At 42.4% G+C, this 21603-nt stretch overlaps 1 protein-coding gene and 1 long non-coding RNA gene across 2 annotated transcripts in view; one reads left to right on the top strand and one right to left on the bottom strand.

The window, feature by feature from the left end:
* The first annotated feature begins 55 nt into the window (after positions 1-55).
* On the top strand, positions 56-21599 carry LOC136337659 (uncharacterized). The gene is made up of 3 exons (XR_010731862.1): positions 56-223; positions 5279-5394; positions 21130-21599. It is a non-coding gene; the product is annotated as an uncharacterized lncRNA (long non-coding RNA).
* The window catches only part of STAT4 (signal transducer and activator of transcription 4), a 108763-nt gene continuing 102382 nt past the window's right edge, over positions 15223-21603 (bottom strand). The window contains exons 21-23 of the mRNA XM_066279217.1: positions 18502-18568; positions 18014-18122; positions 15223-15416 (exon numbers count right to left, since the gene is read on the bottom strand). Of these exons, the coding sequence (XP_066135314.1) occupies positions 15390-15416; positions 18014-18122; positions 18502-18568 (203 nt within the window). The 3' untranslated portion in view covers positions 15223-15389. The remainder of the gene's footprint in view (positions 15417-18013; positions 18123-18501; positions 18569-21603) is intronic.

Here is a 21603-nt window from a genome sequence, read left to right as displayed (position 1 = left end):
GGGCCGCTGATCAGCCAATCCGCTGGGTCCTTCCTTCGCCTTTGGGCAGGGCTGCGCCGCGTGAGTGACGTGTATAGCTGCGCTGTGTTCAAACTTGGCTGAGTGGCAGTTTTGGTTATGTTTCTAGAGAGTAACTAGGAAGGAAGTTCTGTGTTTGCAGCCCAAACTTGGAGATCCTTGTATCATTACTCCTATATCTGAGAACCTGAGACCGAGGACACAGGTGGGGACATTGTTAATCTAGAAGTACAATGTAGCAGCTGGAACTTCCTGTAGCTAAACCCAGGGGATGTACTTCTTGTCTTCACCTACTTGAACGTTCAGAAACATTCTGCCCACTTGATGCCTCCATTCTTTAACACTTCTTTCTTGGCCATAATGACGACACATCCTCTTTTACTCTTCTTATCTTTCTGGCATTCTTTCTCCATCTCTGTTCCAACTGCCCCACCAAACCAGTCAGTGTTAAGTGTTGCCAGGGTCCGGAACTTGGTCTACTTTACCTTTACTTCTCTCCTCACACTGTCTTGTGATGACCTCACCCACAGCTTCCCAATTTCTTCAGATGGGGAAGGCTCCTGTCCACACCTCCCCTTAGAGCTGCACAGCCACGTGTACAGCCCCCCACTTGACTCCCTACTTGAATGTAGGGTAATCTGCAAACTATTTATGTTCAGAAACAACTCATTATCTTTTCCTTAAACCTGTCCTTTCTGAAGAAATGACACATGCCAGATAGCGAGGAGTCATTTTTGACATTGCCTTTGTTATAAAGTACTGTTTTGGGCCCTGGCCGGTTGGCTCAGTGGTAGAGCGTCAGCCTGGTGTGCAGAAGTCCTGGGTTCCATTCCCTGCCAGGGCACACAGGAGAAGCGCCCATCTGCTTCTGCACCCCTCCCCCTCTCCTTCCCCTCTGTCTCTCTCTTCCCCTCCCGCAGCCAAGGCTCCATTGGAGCAAGGATGGCCCGGGCACTGGGGATGGCTCCTTGGCCTCTGCCCCAGGTGCTAGAGTGGCTCTGGTCGCAACAGAGCGACGCCCGGGAGGGGCAGAGCATCGCCCCCTGGTGGGCAGAGCGTCACCCCCTGGTGGGCGTGCCGGGTGGATCCCGGTGGGGCGCATGCGGGAGTCTGACTGTCTCTCCCCATTTCCAGCTTCAGAAAATAAAAAAAATAAAAAATAAAAATAAAAGTACCGTTTTGCAGGGAGACACCAAGTCCAAATGAATTTTTAATTCTTATTTATTTATTTATTTTTTACAGAGACAGAGAGTGAGTCAGAGAGAGGGATAGACAGGGACAGACAGACAGGAACGGAGAGAGATGAGAAGCATCAATCATTAGTTTTCATTGCGCATTGCAACACCTTAGTTGTTCATTGATTGCTTTCTCATATGTGCCTTGATCGCAGGCCTTCAGCAGACCGAGTACCCCTTGCTGGAGCCAGCGACCTTGGGCTCAAGCTGGTGGGCTGTTCCTCAAACCAGATGAGCCCGCGCTCAATCAAGCTGGCGACCTCGGGGTCTTGAACCCGGCTCCTCTGCACCCCAGTCCGATGCTCTATCCACTGTGCCACCGTTTGGTCAGGCTCAAATGAATTTTTAAGGAGTTTTATTAAAGGGAGAAAATTTAATATGCCAGCTGCATATGGCTAACACGGGGCAAAGCTGACCCAAATCGTGCGCACTGCGCACAGCCCTGAGGCAGGTTATATACCTTTGATCACACACACAGGTTGGTGGGAAAAGGGAGAGGGGGAGTTATGACACAATACATTAGCAAGCTTATAACACTCGTGTATAGGATTTATAAAAAAACATTTCTACATTTTAAAACTTACAAGGTAACACCATAGTGAAAAATGTTTTTCATATAAAAGACATTTCTAAATTTTTCAGTGTTTCTTTGCTATTTCTTTGTCTAGAGGTATATGCATAAACTATACTCTTTCAGGGTGGGGCCGGGAGCCTACATGGCCCCAGGGAATAAACTTTTGCAAATGGCCCATTAAAGAAGAAAGAAAGAGAAAGGAAAGTGGCTTGCCTTATCTCTCCCTCCCCTCCACATACCTGGCTAGGTGTTTACCCTGTTTCTCACAGAGGTGGGGGAGGGGGGATCTAAGTCTCCCCAGCACAAAATCTCTTTACCATACAATGCTGTTGTCTATCCTGAGTTGATGCAAATCACACACAAGTATAAAAATCATATTTACAAAATCTCTCTGTATGCCTAGCCTAAATGATAAAATGCCCTAAGCTTCCTGGTAAAAAGGATTTTCTACACAGTATGTCTCTGCAAGCTAGGAAACTTTCACATTCCTTTACTTTCACTCCCTACAGAAAGGAGAGGACAAGAAACCTGATTTGAAAACATCAATATTACCTGACCTGTGGTGGCGCAGTGGATAAAGCGTCGACCTGGAAATGCTGAGGTCGCCAGTTCAAAACCCTGGGCTTGCCTAGTCAAGGCACATATGGGAGTTGATGCTTCCAGCTCCTCCCCCCTTCCTCTCTCTCTCTTTCTCTCTGTCTCACTCTTTCTCCTCTCTAAAATGAATTAATAAATAAAAAAAAAATAAAACAAACAAACAAACAAAAAAAAAACTTCTAAAAAAAAAAAAAACACATCAATATTAATTTTTCAATTCTTTGGTACCTTACCACACTTTCTCCCTCTCGTGGCATACTTTCTCTTGTTTGATTCTTCCTTCTAAATATTTCTCAAACCTCATCACTTGTCTCCATCATTTCTGCCATCTCCCCTTTTCTCTCATTTGGATTACTGTATAGATTTCCAAATAGCTGCCTCACCTCAGCTCTTAACTTTCTTTTAATCCATTGTTTATACAACAGTTTGAATAATTTTGGAATTTTTTTTCCATTGGTTTCATAGAGAGAGGAAGTCATAGGAAGAGAGAAAGCCCGCGAGAGAAGCATCTACTTGTTGTTCCCCTTAGTTGCTCCATTTAGTTGTGTTATTCATTGATTGCTTCTCATAGGTGCCCTATGAGAGTCCCTACAGGAGTCCAACCATGACATCTGGCACACCAGGTCAACGCTTTCTCCACTAATCAACTCAGTCAGGGCTACTTAAGCATTTTTGTTATTCAAATAAGCCAAACTCTTCCCCCAAATTCAGGTTTCTCATCAGCAGTTCTCCATTTGGAAAGCCCCATAAACCAACATCCCCTACTCCCAGCTTCGTCGCTGTCTAACTTATCTTTTATGTCTCAGCTAAAATATTAGCTAAAATGTCACTTCCCGTGGTAGGCATCCCTGAGGCCAGCCTAGATTAGATCTTCTTAGAGTGTATCCCCATAAAATCAATTGGTTCCTTCAGGTAGATGAAATTTGAATCAAATCTTGACTAATAAGTCAACTTGGATAGGAATGGGAACTAAGTAATTTCACAGGGATATGCTTATATGTGTGTCTATTATAGTTTCTTTTCTCACACCTGTGTACTTCTTCTTGTCACATATTCACCCTCACAAAGCCAGTACTGAGCTGGCAATAGCAATGACCCTTGGTCTCAAAGTAGTGGCGTTCTGTGAAAAGAGATGCTGGGCCTCCAAAAAGAGCACTTTCCTTCCTACTCACCTCTACTGAAACCCAGACAATGTTTGAGCAAAGCTGACTCCAGGAAGCCTAGATAACATGTTCAAAATATTTTTTCTAGTATTGGAAAACCTGCACAGAGATTAGCTGCAATATTGATGGGGGGAATTATATAATCTTAACATCTGCAAATAGATTGTTTCTCTTTGGCTCTCCACATCCTGACTGTCATCCAGTTCTATGGATGCTTCCTTCCCAATGTCTTTATCCTCCTTAGTTTTACCATTATTGACAATACCCTACTGTAGGCCTTCATCAGTTTAAATGTTTTTATTTATTTATTCATTTTTAGAGAGGAGAGAGAGAGGGCGAGAGACAGAGAGGGAGAGAGAGGAGAGAGAGACGGGGGGAGGAGCTGGAAGCATCAACTCCCATATGTGCCTTGACCAGGCAAGCCCAGGATTTCAAACCGGCGACCTCAGCATTTCCAGGTCGACGCTTTATCCACTGCGCCACCACAGGTCAGGCCGCCTTCATCAGTTTAGAACTGGAATGCTACAATAGACACCAGGTGGATTACTACTTCCTGTCCCTTTCCCCTCCATTATATTTTTTCAAATTAAATTCTCCAAAACACCACATTTATATGGTCATTCCCTGCTCAAAAGCTTTGACAATTCTGACTGCATTTGATAAACACAAACTTTGTCTGCTAATCTGGATCCTCCACAGAATGTCCCCACCTTTCTTTCCAGCCTTGTCTTCCATTGTCCCATTACCCAACTAAACTCTCTACCCTACTTTCCCCTCGTGCTTTTTATCCTCCCGTTCCTGTCTTTTTTACACACACTGCTGGCAATTATGGCACATATCAAATGGCGAGTCCTTACTCTCCTCATTTACTAAATCCCTACCCAACTTCTAAAATTAAGCCTAAATCCTACATTCTCTTTTGTGTACCACCTCAACGTGTAGTGATCAATCTGGTGTCTGAATTAATATGATATATGTATATGTGTTTCTATGTGGACAAGAATTACAAACTCCTTTATATTATGTTTTTAATTAATGTTTCTTTTTTAAAAAAATTATTTATTGATTTTTAGAGAGAGGTGGGAGAGACAGACAGAAACATTGATCTGTTCCTATATGTGCCCTGATCAGGGATTGAACCCTCAACCTCTGTGCATAGAGATGTTGCTCTGACCAAACAAGCCATCTGGCCAAGGCTATATGCTATGGTTTTTAAAATGTCTAAGTCTTATGTCTCCAAGATTCTAAGTTCCTGCAGGGAAAATTAATGTATTTTATAAGTTGACTAACATAGTGACTTGCTTAAAAAGTAATCAAATAAAAAAACCAAACAAACAATAAAAAAACACTAGAAATCCAGAAACAATAGGCCTAAATGACCCTTACAAGGGTCAGCTTTGGAAGTTATATCTCCATACCAACAATGTCAACAATGCAAAAGGCACAGATCTCGGAAAAATAGCTAATACATTGTCTGGTAGATTGTATTATTTTCCAATATTTTCCTGACCTTTCCACCCCTTGCTGTGGTTCACTAGAGTGGAATGCATCTCCCCTTGTAATGAATCTGGCTTTGGCTATGTGACTTGCTCTAATGGAATGTGGGCAGATGGGATGTACCCACAGCTGACCTGAGACCTTGCATGTTCTGTGTGACCAACTTGTTTTTGTGTGCTTCTTTTCGGCACTAGGATATGGCAGGCTCAAGCCAGCCAGAGCCCTTAAAGGGGAGATGTGCGGAGCCTCCCTGAGCCTGCCACCTGGAGCAAAGCCGCTGCAGCCCATCCATGTGCCCATAAATGAGATGGTAAGACATGTCTGCTTGTTGTCACTGTTGTGTGTCACTGAGGCATTTTTGTTTTGGCACTGAAATAGCTGACTAATAAATAGATGACAGAATCAAAATTCTAAATTATCTTAACAGGATAGATCCCCCTGGGCTGAAACCAACTGTATACAACTTAAAACAGTAAATGCAGCCCTGACCAGTTGGCTCAGTGGGAGTGTTGGCCCAGCATGTGGATGTCCCAGGTTCCATTCCCAGTCTGGGTACACAGGAGAGGTGACCATCTGCTTCTCCACCCCTCTTTCTTTCCTTCTCTCTCTCTCTCTCTCTCTCTCTCTCTCTCTCTCTCTCTCTCTCTCTCTCCCCCCTCCTGCAGTTCTGGCTCAATTGCTTTGAGAAACTTGGCCTCTGATGCTGAAGATGGCTCCGTGGGTTCACCTCAGGTGCTAAAAAAAATGGCTTGGTTGCTGAGCAACAGAGCAACAGCCCCAAATGGGCAAAGCATTGCCTATAGTGGGCATGCCAGGTGGATCCTGGTGCTCTCACTAAAAAATTAAAAATAAACAAATAAACAAAAAACCAGCAAATGCAAAGACCTGTGCTTGGGTTAAGCAAAAAGTGTCAGGGTACGTTTTGCTGCCAGTGCAGAGCTTCTGAAAAGTTTTTATCCCTGACCAGTTGGCTTATGGTAAAGCATCAGCCCAGCGTGTGGAAGTCCTGGGTTTGATTCCCAGTCAGGGCACACAAGAGAAGCCACCATCTGCTTCTCCACCCCACCCCCTTCTCTCCTCACCCCTCATAGCCATGGCTCAAGTTGGCCCCCAGCACTGAGGATGGCTCAAAAGCCTTGCCTCAGGTGCTAAAATAGTTCGGTGGCCGAGCAACGGAGCAACGACCCCAGATGGACAGAAAATGGGGCAAGGGTGGTTTGCCAGGTGGATCCTGGTCAAGGCACATGTGGGAGTCTCTCTACCTCCCTGCCTCTCACTTGATTTAAAAAAAAATGTTCTTGACACTGCATCTCTGCATCTAGTTGGTCATTGGCAATCAACCAGAAATGGCACATAAAGTGAAACTTATCATCTGCCATCCCTCCACTAGTATATATTCAAAGGAGAGTCAAGCATAGTGAGGAGCCCAGAAGCCACATTTTATGATGACTAATTGAAGGCACTGGGGTGACACAAATACATAAATTCACATGATGTTACAGTGGAAAGACATTCAGAAACTATGCCAGCCCTCCCCCTGGGAGCAAATTTATTTTTGCTTGGAGAAAATTGTCATTTCTATTCTTCATTTATCTCTTCTTTTATTCCCAACTACCCAGTTGTATTAATTTACTTATATTTACAATAACTGGAGACATAAAGAATACAATGGCAGAGCAAAAATATATATACCATCAGTTACACATTCTCATTATAAGAAATTAGAAAGTATTTCCTGATAGATTGTTTTCAATAATGGCTCCATTATTCCTTTTCTTGTATCAGCACCCTTTTGTTATGTGACTTCGGAGCTGCTTCCAGCTTAAGAAGTGGGGACTATTTCTCCACCCCTTGAATCTGGGCTGGCTGGTGACTGGCTTTGACCAATATTATACAGCAGTTGTGACATGATCATTCTGAGCCTAAGCCTAAAGGGGACTTATACTTCACTCCCAGAACCTTCCTGTCCCCATGGTAAGTCAGACCAGACTACTGCAGAATAAGATAGCACACAGATCACAGCTGAGTCCCGAAGCTGTCAGGGCTTAGGCCTCAGACATAAGAGAGAGCCCAAGCAAGATCAGAAGGCCTGACGAGAATAATCAGAACTGTCCAGACTACCTTAAACTCCTAAGAGATGATAAATGGTTGTTGTTTTACTCCACTGAGTTATGGGGGTAGTTTGGTTCATTTTTGTAGCAACAAAACACTGATAGAGATTTTACGGGGGGTGAGGGGGGAGACAGCAAAAAATCCTACTATTGAATTTTTTTTTTTTAATTTTTTTCTTTTTATTTATTCATTTTAGAGAGGAGAGAGAGAGAGAGAGAGAGGAGAGAGAGATAGGGGGGAGGAGCTGGAAGCATCAACTCCCATATGTGCCTGACCAAGCAAGCCCAGGGTTTCGAACCGGCGACCTCAGCATTTCCAGGTCGACGCTTTATCCACTGCGCCACCACAGGTCAGGACTATTGAATTCTAAAACAAAATTGCTCAAGAGGCACAGCCCACTGCTCTTACCTCATCACGAATAATTTCTGTGGGGTTGCTATCCTGTGTGTCCTTACCACACATCTGTGAAAAACTTATCGGCTCTGTGTTGTCTTGACTGCCTTGGTCTGTTTCAAAACAGTAGCTACAAATCTGATTGAAAAAACCTAATAGTAATATATATTTTAAAACTTTTCCTCTCCTCCCAGAAGTCATATTGCATTTTAGTCATGTTTTTCTAATGTTGGCAGTAATGTTGATAACCTAAAGACTTACATTTCATCGGTGTAAGCCATATTTGTTCATCTATAATATAACAGAATTGAAACAAAGATTTTCTAAAATTCCCTGCAGTTGTCTGGATTTTTGATACTTATAGAATATCAAAGTTATGCTTTCAAATACTATTGAATATTTAGTACATTGGAAAAGTCAGGTATGAAATTAAATTAAAATGGAGGATAGAAAACATAGTACTTTCCAGTACTGCAAGAAGATATATCCTGACCAGGCGGTGGCACAGTGGATAGAGAGAGCGTCGGACTGGGACACGGAGGACCCAGGTTCGAGACCCCGAGGTCACCACCTTGAGTGTTGGCTCATCTGGTTTGAGCAAGGCTCACCAGCTTGAGCCCTGAGCTCAGGGTCGCTGGCTCCAGCAAGGGGTCACTCAGTCTGCTGTGCCCCCCACCCCCACCAAGGCACTTATGAGAAAGCAATCAATGAACAACTAAGGTGCCCCAATAAAGAATTGATGTTTCTCATTTCTCTTCCTTTCTGTCTTTCTGTCCCTATCTGTCCCTCTCTCTGACTCTCTCAAACACACACAGAAAAGATACAGAAATGGAAATGCATGGAAACACACTGAGACAGAAAGAAAAAATGTGAGACGGAGAGAGGGAAAATATTTTAAAACGTTAATTTTTCTGGGTGGTAGATTACTTCTTTATCATTTCCTTCCTCCCCTCCCCCTAAAAAGATGTCTACGATGAGCACTGTTACATTTGTAGTGCAAACACCCTCACAAGCACTTTTCAAGTCCTGTGCTTTCAGGACGGCAACCAATGCCTGCCCAGAATGACAGGCAAGTGCCGGTTGCCGGCTTTTGGAAAGGTTCCCAAAACAGCGGGGCCGGCTCGCGGCGGGAGGGAAGCGACTGCCGGGAAGAGCCGCCCCACGTGCTTTCGGGGAAATGGCCGGGGAGCGAGAAGGAGCAAGATTGAGAGGAAACCGAAAAGCGAAAGTCAGCGGCAGAGGGAGCAGTACGCAGGCGCAGGCTCGGGGCTTTCCCACTGAGTGCTGGTTGGCCTGCGGTTCCCTCCTGCAGCCTCTGCTTTTGCATGTGGTGGTCCCTGGACAAAGTGAACGGAGGCAGGGTGGGTGTGCTTAATTTTGGAGGGAGGGAGGGGAACATTTTCCAATTATTTAAGGTGCTGGAAACTTAACCCATCCCACTTCCACTTTCTTTTTCTTCCCTTCCCTTAGAAATGTCCCCTTTTCCTAACCTCATTTCTCTATCCACACAATCTGTATGCGTGTTAACTCAGATCTTACTGATCTTTCAAGCTCTGACCCTCATGCAGCTGTGGTCCCTGACTTGAAACCAGAGATGAAGGTAGGAGATGGCTGTTTCTTCTGTCCTTTTGCTAAATCTGCAAAGGGGGCTTTGCTCTTTCTCTTCAGGTCTTCTGGCTCCCCGCCTTGTCCTTTATGGTGATTATACCAATTAATGGCAGAGAAAAATTTAGTCACTAGACCATGATTTCGAACTTTTGACAGGCCCAGGAAAAAATAACGTTGGCCCTACCTGCAGATTGCATGACTTATTGAATGGTTTCAGTAGGCACTGACCTCGTACCTTTGGGCTCCGCTCAACCACTTTTTTTAAAGATTTTATTTATTTATTTATTTAGAGACAGAGAGAGGGATAGATAAGGACAGACAGACAGGAATGCAGAGAGATGAGAAGCATCAATGATCAGTTTTTCGTTGCGACACCTTAGTTGTTCATTGATTGCTTTCTCATATGTGCCTTGACCGCGGGCCTTCAGCAGACTGAGTAACCCCTTGCTCAAGCCAGCGATCTTGGGCTCAAGCTGGTGACCTCAGGGTCTTGAACCTGGGTCTTCCGCATCCCAGTTCAACGCTCTATCCACTGCGCCACCGCCTGGTCAGGCTCTGCTCAACCACTTTTAATGGTCTCTACCTACTTACAGTGACCTAAGGACCAACCTAGGACCTCCAATGTGTGAGGGGACCCACCCTACTAGACCATAAACTCCTGCCTTGCATGAGAGTGGGCACCAGTCCCCAGGGCTGCACACCAACACTGTGGCGAATGCACTTCACATTAATTTTCACAGTGCAGATGGATGTTTATTTTTCTGGTTACAAAGAGAGGACAGGAGCAAGCTATATAATTTCCAGTGCAAATTTCCAAACTTTATTAAGAATTTCAAGAAGGCAACAACAGAACATTAAACCAAGCATGGGGTCCTTCTGAGGGTTTGGCCCTGTGCAACTGCACAGGTAGCACCCCCTTGGAGCCCCTAGTGTGGCGATCTAGGGGGAGTTCTTCTGTGGAAACCTCACTAGATGTTTACTTGAAACAAATGAAAACTTAGATCCAATAAAGAAACATTGTACCACCACTCCTTCCTGTAGAGCCTGCAGTTATGTCAGCTTTCCTCATAGAGCCCTACACGACCTGGTCTTGCCTCCTTTCTTACCCATCTCATCTCACTCTCTCCATGCCTCACTATACTCGCCTTCCCAGGCCTCTTCCTGCTCTTCAAGCGGCCCGGGCTTTTACCTGCGTAGGTCCTATATATATACTGTGCTCTTGGGATGCTGTTTTCCTGGCTGTGTTCATGGACCTCATTCTTTAGGTCCTCAGCTCAAATATCATCTTCTCAGAGAGACCTTCATTGACCTCTTCTTCCAGTTACTTTATACCACATTTGTATTCTTTGTAGCACTTATTAAATTTGTCCTTTATTATTTGCTTGTCTGTCTTTCTCTCTCCTCATGGAATGAGGGTCATCGGGCTGTTATAGCTGTCTCATCTTGGTTCCAAGGGAATATTAACCCTAATGCCCCAAGTTATCTGTATGAATTACTGTGGTAAGCAGTTATACAGACATGAGCAGAGCAAAGATTATATAAGCCAGGCACAGAACGTTACCAGGGAGCATAGCCCTGGGTGTCTAGCAATGGGCAAAATTTGGAAAACAAGGATCTCATCCCTAGGGTAACCTTTCCTCCACTGGCATATTGGTGGTCAAGCAGTTGAGATCCCCTGACTTTCATGTCATTGGTCATGCAGTTCATACCCTCCCCTGACATTTCCTCCCCTGCCATATCGATTGTCATATGGTTTTAGATGCCCTTAGAAAAGGAACAAGGGGCAGGAGAATAGCATCATACAATCCGCATACAAGCCTTTGCACGGCCACTCCCTTAAGCATTAAGCCCTAGAGATAATATCTAGGATGCAATGTATTTCACTCCAGGCCCAGAAAAGCAGCAAAATCAGACAAGCAATGACATGGCTGACCTCAGAACCAGCTGCATTGACCAATCAGTGGAGACTATGACCATAAAAGGACATATCTGGAGAGCTGGTGAATATATTCTTTTGAGATCTCACCTAAAACACCACCGGTAAAATCCTTTAGGACTGAGGACCCAGCAAACCCCCCGCCCCCAATCTGGGAGCATGCGCATACCTTTCCCTCCCCCTTTCCTTCCCCCATAGGCATGTATCTCCTAAACTCTGAGGGTCCCCACAAGACTTGCAACCGGGGGAGCAGTGGGCACTGGCAGCTCCTCCTGGGCTAACCCCACGATCCTGACTCCACGGCCCCCTTTTCTCTGACTACCCAGTGAACTAAAGCAGCCCTGCCTAGGCTGTCCTGTTGCTTCTTCTATTCTAGACCCTTCCTTGTTTCGCTGTTCCCAGCTTTAGTAAACTTACTCTCAAGATCACCCGACTCATACTGTGAAATTTTTCCTGCACGAAGTCAAGAACCCACACAGTACTGGCTGGCCCAAGACAGACCCATAGGGCAGGTCCCATGCCTGGCAATATTACCTTCTCTCTTATATACCATGTACCGCCCTTGGCAGACTGAGAAGATAGTCAAGCAAATTGCTTTCTGTGTCTTGTGGTTCATATGGGAAACTCTGGTTGAGAAAGGCAATGCATGATACAGAGCCCTTCTTAATACTCTTTGAATGAGTGAATAGCATCCTTGACCAACACTGGGATCAGGTAGCACAGATTAATTCAACATTCAGACCTCAGCACTGGCATTAGGCCTATGGAGCTAGAATTGAGAGGGAGGAGAATAAAGAACATGTGTATTCTGGAAAACTACCCTAAAATCCATAAAGGATTTTAATGAGGGCAGCATTCTTCTATGCCCTTTAACCTCTCCCCCATCTTCACCCTGTCTAGAGTCCTCAGATACTTCCTCTCAGGGGCAGCTGATGAGCTAAGTGGATGACTATTAAACCTAATGTAAGAGAGTGTTGCATAGCATTTTTACCAGAGACAGGAGTAAAGGCTGTAAGTTTAATGGGTTAAGGGAAAAATGTCAGGAGCACTTGAGTCGGAAGATGTCTGGGATGCTTGGGCACACATGAGATACCTAAATTAAAGGAAGTTAGAGTGAGACAATAAACAGTATCATTACAGAGCATTTATACAGAGTTTGGAAGTTAAGAGCGAGGTCAAGTAGAGGGGAGGTCCTATGTGGTTTGAGCAATAGCAAGTGTGTTTTGGTTATTCAGTTTGAAGGATAATATTGGGGACTGTTCCATGATTTTAGAGTTTGAAGGCATTATAAAGTGAACTCTAGCTCAATCTTGCTGGCAGACCAAAGAACAAAGAAAAGAAAGGAAGTAATTACCATTTTCTATGTGTTCAAACATCAAATCCTTAACAAATATGTATTAAAGGGCAGACTGTGCTAGATTCTAGGAATATGACTCTGAACAAAGCCTTGTTGGTCCTCGGACATACTTGCTTAGAATCTAATGAAGAAGACAGAGGATATGCATTTGCAACAAAGATGATAAAAACTGTCGGGGGATTTAAAGGATATGAAGCAGGCATGATATGACCTGAGCAGTGTGTGTGTGTGTGTGTGTGTGTGTGTGTGTGTGTGTGTGTGTGTGTGAGCGCGCGCGCACGCATGTTTAAAAGGAAGGCTTTTCTGAGGCTGGAGACTTGAGAGGGTAGAGTGGAGGGAGGTAAGACAGAGCATGGCCATCAAAGAAACCGAAAGTGATTCAGTCAGTCTCTTTTGTGTATGTTTTGGAGGCTGGGAAGCCATTGTTGAAAGAAGTGATGAGAGATGAATTGAAGCATAAAAAGAGACTAAAAAATGTCTTTGGAAATGTCTGTTAAGAATTATAATTTTCATCCTAAACTGGGATTCTTTATTTTTTATTTTTTTTTAATTCATTTTAGAGAGGAGAGGGAGAGACAGAGAGAGAGAAGGGGGGCAGGAGCAGGAAGCATCAACTCCCATATGTGCCTTGACCAGGCAAGCCCAGGGTTTCGAATCGGCGACCTCAGCATTTCCAGGTCGACACTTTTTCCACTGCGCCACCACAGGTCAGGCCTAAACTGGGATTCTTAACTATTTGTTGTGTCATGGACCCTTTGGAAGTCGAATGAAACCTATGAATTCCTTCAAAGAATAATGTAGGGTTTTTTCCAAATAAAAATTAAAATGGAAACTAAGTATACTAAAACACAAATATCAAAATATTAAAACCAACTTTGTAATATAGTAATATAAGTGCTTCTTTATTAATGGCATTAAATAAGATCTAATAATGGGTCTGATGAATGCAATTTCAAAATTATGCTTAGCATAAGCAATATCTTGAGATAAATGTAACAACTGTAGTGTGACAAATACATGGTATAGGTGATGGGTTGTTGCCTTTCTACCTAGTTAAAAAATTTCTGTTTCAGAAAAAAGTTTATAGAAATAAAATTTTAACTATTGCCATCCAAATTCATGAAGCTCCAAAATTCTATCCATAATCTCCAGGTAAAAACTGCTAATTCAGAGACCATCATGAGCCATTTGAAGATTTTAAGCAGGGAGTGAAATGATCCAATTTACTTGAAATAGAACCCCCTGTCTACAGAGGAAGTCACATGGAATTGTTTATTGTATTTTACTGGAAGAGTGTTGCAGAAAACGTCTTTCTTACCATGTTTCTAGAGCGTTCTCTCTGTGAGGACTCTGGTTGAAATTATCTGTGCCTTACAGTGGTGGTTACACAACTCTCTGGGTTTATCAGAAAAAGGTGCGTTTGACTAATTAAGCTAGACTTTAAAAAATGTGATCAGTCAAATCAATCAATGCTCATGATCAGTTTGAAAAAGGACTCTATGTCAGAAATTGGAGCATATACACACAGAAGCCAGTTTACTAAGTCTGGACTACAATAATCTGCTGTTGGAGCACAGCACTAAGAGATTTGGCCCCTAATTCTGTTCCTTCTGAACAGAATTGGGTCTTCTGAACCATGTGAGGTAAAGAAAATTCCCTTGGGTTTGCAGACCCACATTCATTCACAATGGTTCTTTGGGGATTTTCCTTGCTACCCTGAAAATTTGAGGAAATCCACTGTCAGCTGTCTTTCCTCAGCATTTATTCCAGATAAAGGTACTGATATTCAGTAAAATTAGTCAAAGAGATTCTTTATATTAAAAAGGATTTGAAAAGGGATTAGCAAAATAGACATCTGTGATTGGTGTGGGATGGGTGAGGGGAAAAGTGAAAATGTGACTAATATTTTGAAAATCTAACTTATATTTCATTAAATGCTGCTTATTTGGCAGAAAACGAATATTCTGCAGTATAGAGGATGGAATCTCCTATTAGGAAGGTAGTTTATGTTGAAACGTTTTCTTTTGAAACTTGTTTTTTATGAAACATTGTCCTCCCTGATTGGCTTGCATGGAGGACAGGAAATGGTGGAAGAAGTTAGAGAGGAGTCCTCCAGAGGGGACTGTCATCTCCGACTGTGGTCAGGACTCACCTTGGATACCGGCCTCAGGGTTTGTCTGCACGACAATGCCACAGTATCCCCTGGCTTAGCAGTTTCCCCGAGGGCCTGGCAGACATGGAGCGCTCCCCAGGTGCTGGCACTGGGGATCCTACACTATTATCAAAGGCATCAGCTGGGCAATGGCACCACTAAGCATCCAACTTGGCCCACATCATCAGTGCCCCGGAGACCACCAGGAATGACTCTGGATCCCTCTCCCTAATAAGAAGTATCCCGGGATACCCTGTGAACTCCAGGGTAATAATGCCCCATTATTACTTCCCCGTTGTGCCTAATGTGATGACTCTTACCTGCTGGAACTCAGGGCCCTGGCTTACTCGGCTTTTCCCTCAGGTCTTCCTGCTGATGTTTGAGTAACGTAGTGTGACTGTTATTCTTGACCTATTCTGAAATCTTAACACTCGAACCTTCTACAGCCAAAATCATTAGTAACATTAGTAATCAGAAATGAAACAAATACAAACAAGTTTTTAGTTAATACTATATTCACACTTGATTTTTAAAAGTGTCTTATCTTGCAAGTTTAGCTGAAGCTTTGGTTTTCAGCGTTTCAGCCTCGGCACTCTCGACTGGGGATGTCATGCTGGTGAGAGGAGAGCGTCAGACTCCACCATTTCAATATTACAAAGCTGAAGAAATAAGATATGAATGTTGGCAAAGATCAGTCTTTATATTTTTTCACTGGCTTCCTTCTTTGAGTGTCAAGAGTTTATCCTGTCATTCAGCAGAATATGGAGACTTCATCTAAAATTAAAAAATGAAAATGACCTTTGAGGAAACTACTGTTTGGCAAATAAATCACTATTTCTGATTTAAACATCCTCATATTTACTAAATACTTCATAATCATTCCACCAATTAACTACTAAGTATTCAAAATGTACCTTTTAAGTATATGAATGAAACTGTTTTAAGATCTATTCATCCCACCAAAAATGTCAGAGGAAATGGGTGCAAAATGTAGCAAAAGTTCTCTCATAACTAATTTAAGGACAAGTAACATTGGAATAGGCTGTCTGAGGAGAGTATGGACTTTTCATCCCTGGAAGTCTTCATGAGAAGAACTAAAACCCACTTGATTTATAGTCAGATAGAAATACTGACTAATATGTGTTGTCTGCTGAAGAGGGGGGAGCGCTGGGGGTTGGTAGGGCCAATAGTGAGTGGAATTAGAGACGAAGTGTATTTGATTGGGTACAGGAATATTTTGCCATGTCATAGCTTCCGATGGAAAGAATTTTAAGCAGTTCAGGTGAAGGTGTCAGCTTTCAATGTGGGCAATATCAGCAATACACAGAACCACACAGACATCTCTAATATTATGTTAATGAATTTGTGTTTTCACTGCCCAGGCAGAACTTCAGCCCCTTGGATTCACACACCACCATTGCTTATTTAGGAATGTCCTTGACCAGCCATGGAAAAGAAATGGAACAAAAAATTATCAGGTTTATATGGAACTATAAAATATCCCGAATAGCCAAAGCAATCCTAAGGAAAAAGAACAAAGCTGGGGACATTACTATACCTGACTTCAAATTATATTATAGAGCCACGATAATCAAAAGAGCATGGTATTGGCAGAAAAATAGACACTCAGAACAGAATAGAAAGCCCAGAAATAAAACCACAGGTATATGGTCAAATAATTTTTGATAAAGGGGCCCACGACACACAATGGAGAAAAGAAAGCCTCTTCAACAAATGGTGCTGGGAAAACTGGAAAGCCACATGAAAAAGAATGAAACTCAACTAAAGTTTGTCCCCTTGTACTAAAATTAATTCAAAATGAATCAAAAACCTAAATATAAGACTTGAAACAATAAATTACATAGAAGAAAACATAGGTACTAAACTCATGGACTTTGGGTATAAAGAGCACTTTATGAATTTGACCCCAAAGGCAAGGGAAGTGAAGGAAAAATAAACGAATGGGCCACATCAGACTACGAAGCTTTTGCTCAGCAAAAGAAACTGACAACAAAACAGACAGCCAACTAAATGGGAGATGATATTTTCAAACAACAGCACAGATAAGGGCCTAATATCCAAAATATACAAAGAACTCATAAAACTCAACAACAAACAAACAATCCAATAAAAAAATGGGAAGAGGACATGAACAGACACTTCTCCCACGAAGAAATACAGATGGCCAACAGATATATGAAAAGATGCTCATCTTCATTAGCTATTAGAGAAATTCAAATCAAAACTACAATGATATACACCTCACGCCTGTTAGATTAGCTATTGTCAACAAGACGGGTAATACCAAATGTTGGAGAGGCTGTGGAGAAAAAGGAACCCTCATCCACTGTTGGGGGGAATGTAAAGTAGTACAACCATTATGGAAGAAAGTATGGTGGTTCCTCAAAATCTTAAAAATAGAACAGCCTTATGACCCAGCAATTCCTCTACTGGGTATATAATATACCCCCAAGACTCAAAAACATAGGTACGTAAAGACACATGCAGCCCCATGTTCATTGCAGCATTGTTCACCGTGACCAAGACATGGAAACAACCAAAAAGCCTTTCAATAGATGATTGGATAAAGATGATATGGTACATAAATACAATGAAATACTACTCAGCCATAAGAAATGATGACATCAGATCATTTACAACAGGGGTGGTCAACCTTTTTATACCTACCGCCCACTTTTGTATCTCTGTTAGTAGTAAAAATTTCTAACCGCCTACCGGTTCCACAGTAATGGTGATTTATAAAGTAGGGAAGTAACTTTACTTTATAAAATTTATAAAGCAGAGTTACAGCAAGTTAAAGCATATAATAATAATTAGTTATCAAGTACTTTATGTCAGATTTTTGCTAAGTTTGGCAGAATAAATCTTTATAAAACAACTTACTATAGTTAAATCTATATTTTTATTTATACTTTGGTTGCTCTGCTACCGTCCACCATGAAAACTGGAACACCCTCTAGTGGGCAGTAGGGACCAGGTTGACTACCACTGATTTACAACAACATGGATGGACCTTGATAACATTATACGGAGTGAAATAAGTAAATCAGAAAAAACTAAGAACTATATGATTCCATACATAAATGGGACATAAAAATGAGACTCAGGTACATGGACAAGAGTGTGGTGGTTACCCAGGGGTGGGGAGAGAATAAGGAGGGGGAGGTGCACAAAGAAAACCAGATAGAAGGTGACAGAAGACTATATGACTCTGGGTGATAGGTATGCAACATAATCAAGTGTCAAAATAACCTAGAGATGTTTTCTCTGAACCTACGTACCCTGATTGATCAATGTCACCCCGTTAAAATTAATAATAATAATAATAAAAGAAACAAAAGGGAACATACTGCAGTCTCAATGGTTGTGGGACTCAGGTTTTCTCTCAGCACTGCATACACACTTGGAGACATGGGAAGAAGGTCTGACGGAGACTGTGGCTCAGTTGAATCACTTCGGCTTAAAGACATAACAAGGTAAATATCGAAAAGGATTTAAAAATTATAGCTTCTGCTGACTTTCTGTGTCAGGAACTCATTTCTAAGGCTTTATTTATTTGTGATACTGAGATGCCTAATTCATCACTAAATATCACAACATTCAGCCTACTGTGGAATATATGGCATATACAGTAACAGGGCAACTTTATAACTCCAGTCATGGGAGACTGGTGTGTCTTAAAGACTAGCTTTATGTATTTAAAAAAATGGAATATTGAGAATTAAAATGCTTTATTCTCAGTTATATGTATTCTGCTCTACCCTTAAATTTCCTATATAAAGGCATTTTTTGTATGAATTCAATAATAAATATTTTACATATGATTAAGATTACTTACATTGTTGAGATGGGAATAAAAACAGAAGGAACATAACCTTTGTCTCCCCTTTCTGTTGGTCTTGAAACTGGAAAAGAAAGGCACAATGTTGGGGAAAATGTTATTAATATTGTTGATAAAATTGGAACAAAATTCTAAAGAGATATAAGTAATGCTAAAAAGAAGAGAGAATACAATAGCTTAGTGATTCCCAAAGCTTTTCGGTTCAAGTTGAGTATTTTAGATGAGCATAAAATTTGCAAGAAGAGACCTGTGGTAGCGCAGTGGATAAAGCATCGACCTGGAAATGCTGAGGTCGCTGGTTCGAAACCCTGGGCTTGCCTGGTCAAGGCACATATGGGAGTTGATGCTTCCAGCTCCTCCCCCCTGTCTCTGTCTCTCTCTGTCCCTCTCTGTCTCCTCTCTAAAATGAATAAATAAAATTAAAAAAAATTAAAAAAAAAATTTGCAAGAAGAGAAAAACACATCTGACCTTACATATTAATCTCTTTAAAAAGTATGAGAAAAATTGGGAGTCAACTATATTACTGGCTTCTGTGTTACATTTAAGTTTGATTATAAAAACTGATTTATGTATCAGGGGATTTGTAGTAATTCAGGTCTTTTCACTAAAACTGACAGCAATCATAATCTTGTAATTACACAAATTTTTGCAGCACAGACATCAGTGCTACTACAAGTACTATTGTATTGTAGTCACAGGAATGTGCAAACTTCACCCTGGAAACATTCCCCAAATTTCTCTGGTATGTATACTATGTTGAGCTTGTGCTTGTTCCAACTGTAATGTAAGCCAACTGTAATTTTTCATTTTTTTTATTTATTCATTTTTAGAGAGGAGAGAGAGAGACCAAGAGAGAGGAGAGAAAGACAGAGAGAGAGAAGGGGGGGGGGAGGAGCCGGAAGCATCAACTCCCATATGTGCCTTGACCAGGCAAGCCCAGGGTTTCGAACCAGCGACCTCAGCATTTCCAGGTCGATGCTTTATCCACTGCGCCACTACAGGTCAGGCACCAACTGTAATTTTTCAACTATAATTTGGTTCATTTACATTTATTATTTCATTTTATTAGATGTGAAGACACTTAGGGTTTGTTATTATTGTGTTATTTTGTTTTTTGTTTGTTCCAGAAGGGGATAAAGTAGGGTGGCCATAGTCACCTTCTGTGAGTGATAACTGTAGGCTATTCCATAAGCTGGTACTCATAGATTTAGTTGATATAGATGAACATTTTAATGGATTGTGTATACTTCCATTAAAAAAAACTGAATGATGAACTTGTATTGCAATTATGTAGCTAATTTTTTTTTTTTTTTTGTATTTTTCTGAAGCTGGAAACGGGGAGAGACAGTCAGACAGACTCTTGCATGCGCCCGACTGGGATCCACCCGGCACGCCCACCAGGGGAGACGCTCTGCCCACCAGGGGGCGATGCTCTGCCCCTCCGGGACACCGCTCTGCCGCGACCAGAGCCACTCTAGCGCCTGGGGCAGAGGCCAAGGAGCCATCCCCAGCGCCTGGGCCATCTTTGCTCCAATGGAGCCTTGGCTGAGGGAGGGGAAGAGAGAGACAGAGAGGAAGGAGGTGGAGAAGCAAATGGGCGCTTCTCCTATGTGCCCTGGCCGGGAATCGAACCCGGGTCCCCCGCACGCCAGGCCGACGCTCAACCACTGAGCCAACCGGCCAGGGCCTTATGTAGCTAATTTAATGAATGTTTTTTTATATATTCAACCTATATTTACCAAATGCCTCTTTGGGCCAGGTATTATTTTAGGCCATTAGCATATAACCAGGAAAGGCAGGAATGTCAGACTTGTTATTGGTAGGCTAGGAGGTGGGAGAAGTTCCAAAGCCCGCTTTGTACCCTTCTGGGCAAATAACAATACTAAGTTATGAGACTACCGTAAGGTAAGAAATATATACAGTGTGTCCGTAAAATCATGGTGCACTTTTGACCAGTCATAGGAAAGCAACAAAAGGAGATAGAAATGCAAAATCTGCACCAAATAAAAGGAAAACCCTCCCAGTTTCTGTAGGATGATGTGGCAGCATATGTGCATAAACAGATGAAGACGTAACACTGTGTATACAGCGGAGCAGCCCATGGCTATGCCAGTCGAGATGCGGACGGTTCAGAGGAAAGTTCAGTGTGTTCTGTGGCTCGCTAAATTCGAATCCGTGACCAAAGTGCAACGTGAATATCAGCATGTTTATAATGAAGCACCACCACATAGGAATAACATTACTCGGTGGGATAAGCAGTTGAAGGAAACTGGCAGTTTGGTGGAGAAACCCCGTTCTGGTAGGCCATCAGTCAGTGACGAGTCTGTAGAGGCTATACGGGATAACTACCTAAGGAGCCCTAAAAAATCTGTGCGTGAGCCCACATCGAACTGCACTGAATAGGTATGAAACTGTGAGGGTTTTCCTTTTATTTGGTGCAGATTTCACATTTATATCATCTTTTGTTGCTTTCCTGTGACCAGTCAAAAGTGCACCATGACTTTACCGACACTGTATATAAAGTTTATAAACCATGGGCTGCTTTTGCAAAAAAAAAAAACAGACTTGCTTAAATTTTAATGGCTTTCTAATCATTACCTTCTTTTTCTTTTCCTCTCCCCCAGTCACAGAAGTGAAGTCTATGGTTCCACAGAAGGAAGGAGAAAACCAAAACTCAAGCGGCTGTGAGAGGCCCCTATGGCCATGGTGAAGTCCGGTTACACACACTGATTAGCCCCGGCAGCCCCCTTTCAGGAGCTGCTGACACACCTTTCCTTGCTAAGGCTTTGACCTCCACATTACACTCCTGACCTGGGGTGGCACAGTGGATAGAGCACTGAGCTGAAACACAGGTCACTGGTTTGAAACCCCAGGCTTGCCCAGCCAAGGCACATACGAGAAGCTATCAATGAAAAACTAAAGTGGAGCAATTACGAGCTTTCTCTCCTTTCCTCTCTCTCTGAAATCAGTACATAAAATCTTAGAAGAAAATCATTAAAAACATAATCAAAGTAAACATAAAAGGAGGAACTTCATTTAGTTTAACTCAATAGGTGGTTATTTTCCAAAATATTAAGAAAAAAAGCAAACAGAAAGAA

Source organism: Saccopteryx bilineata, chromosome 5, assembly GCF_036850765.1.
Source record: "Saccopteryx bilineata isolate mSacBil1 chromosome 5, mSacBil1_pri_phased_curated, whole genome shotgun sequence".
Classification (NCBI taxonomy): domain Eukaryota; kingdom Metazoa; phylum Chordata; class Mammalia; order Chiroptera; family Emballonuridae; genus Saccopteryx; species Saccopteryx bilineata.
This window is presented reverse-complemented; position numbering and strand designations above follow the sequence as displayed.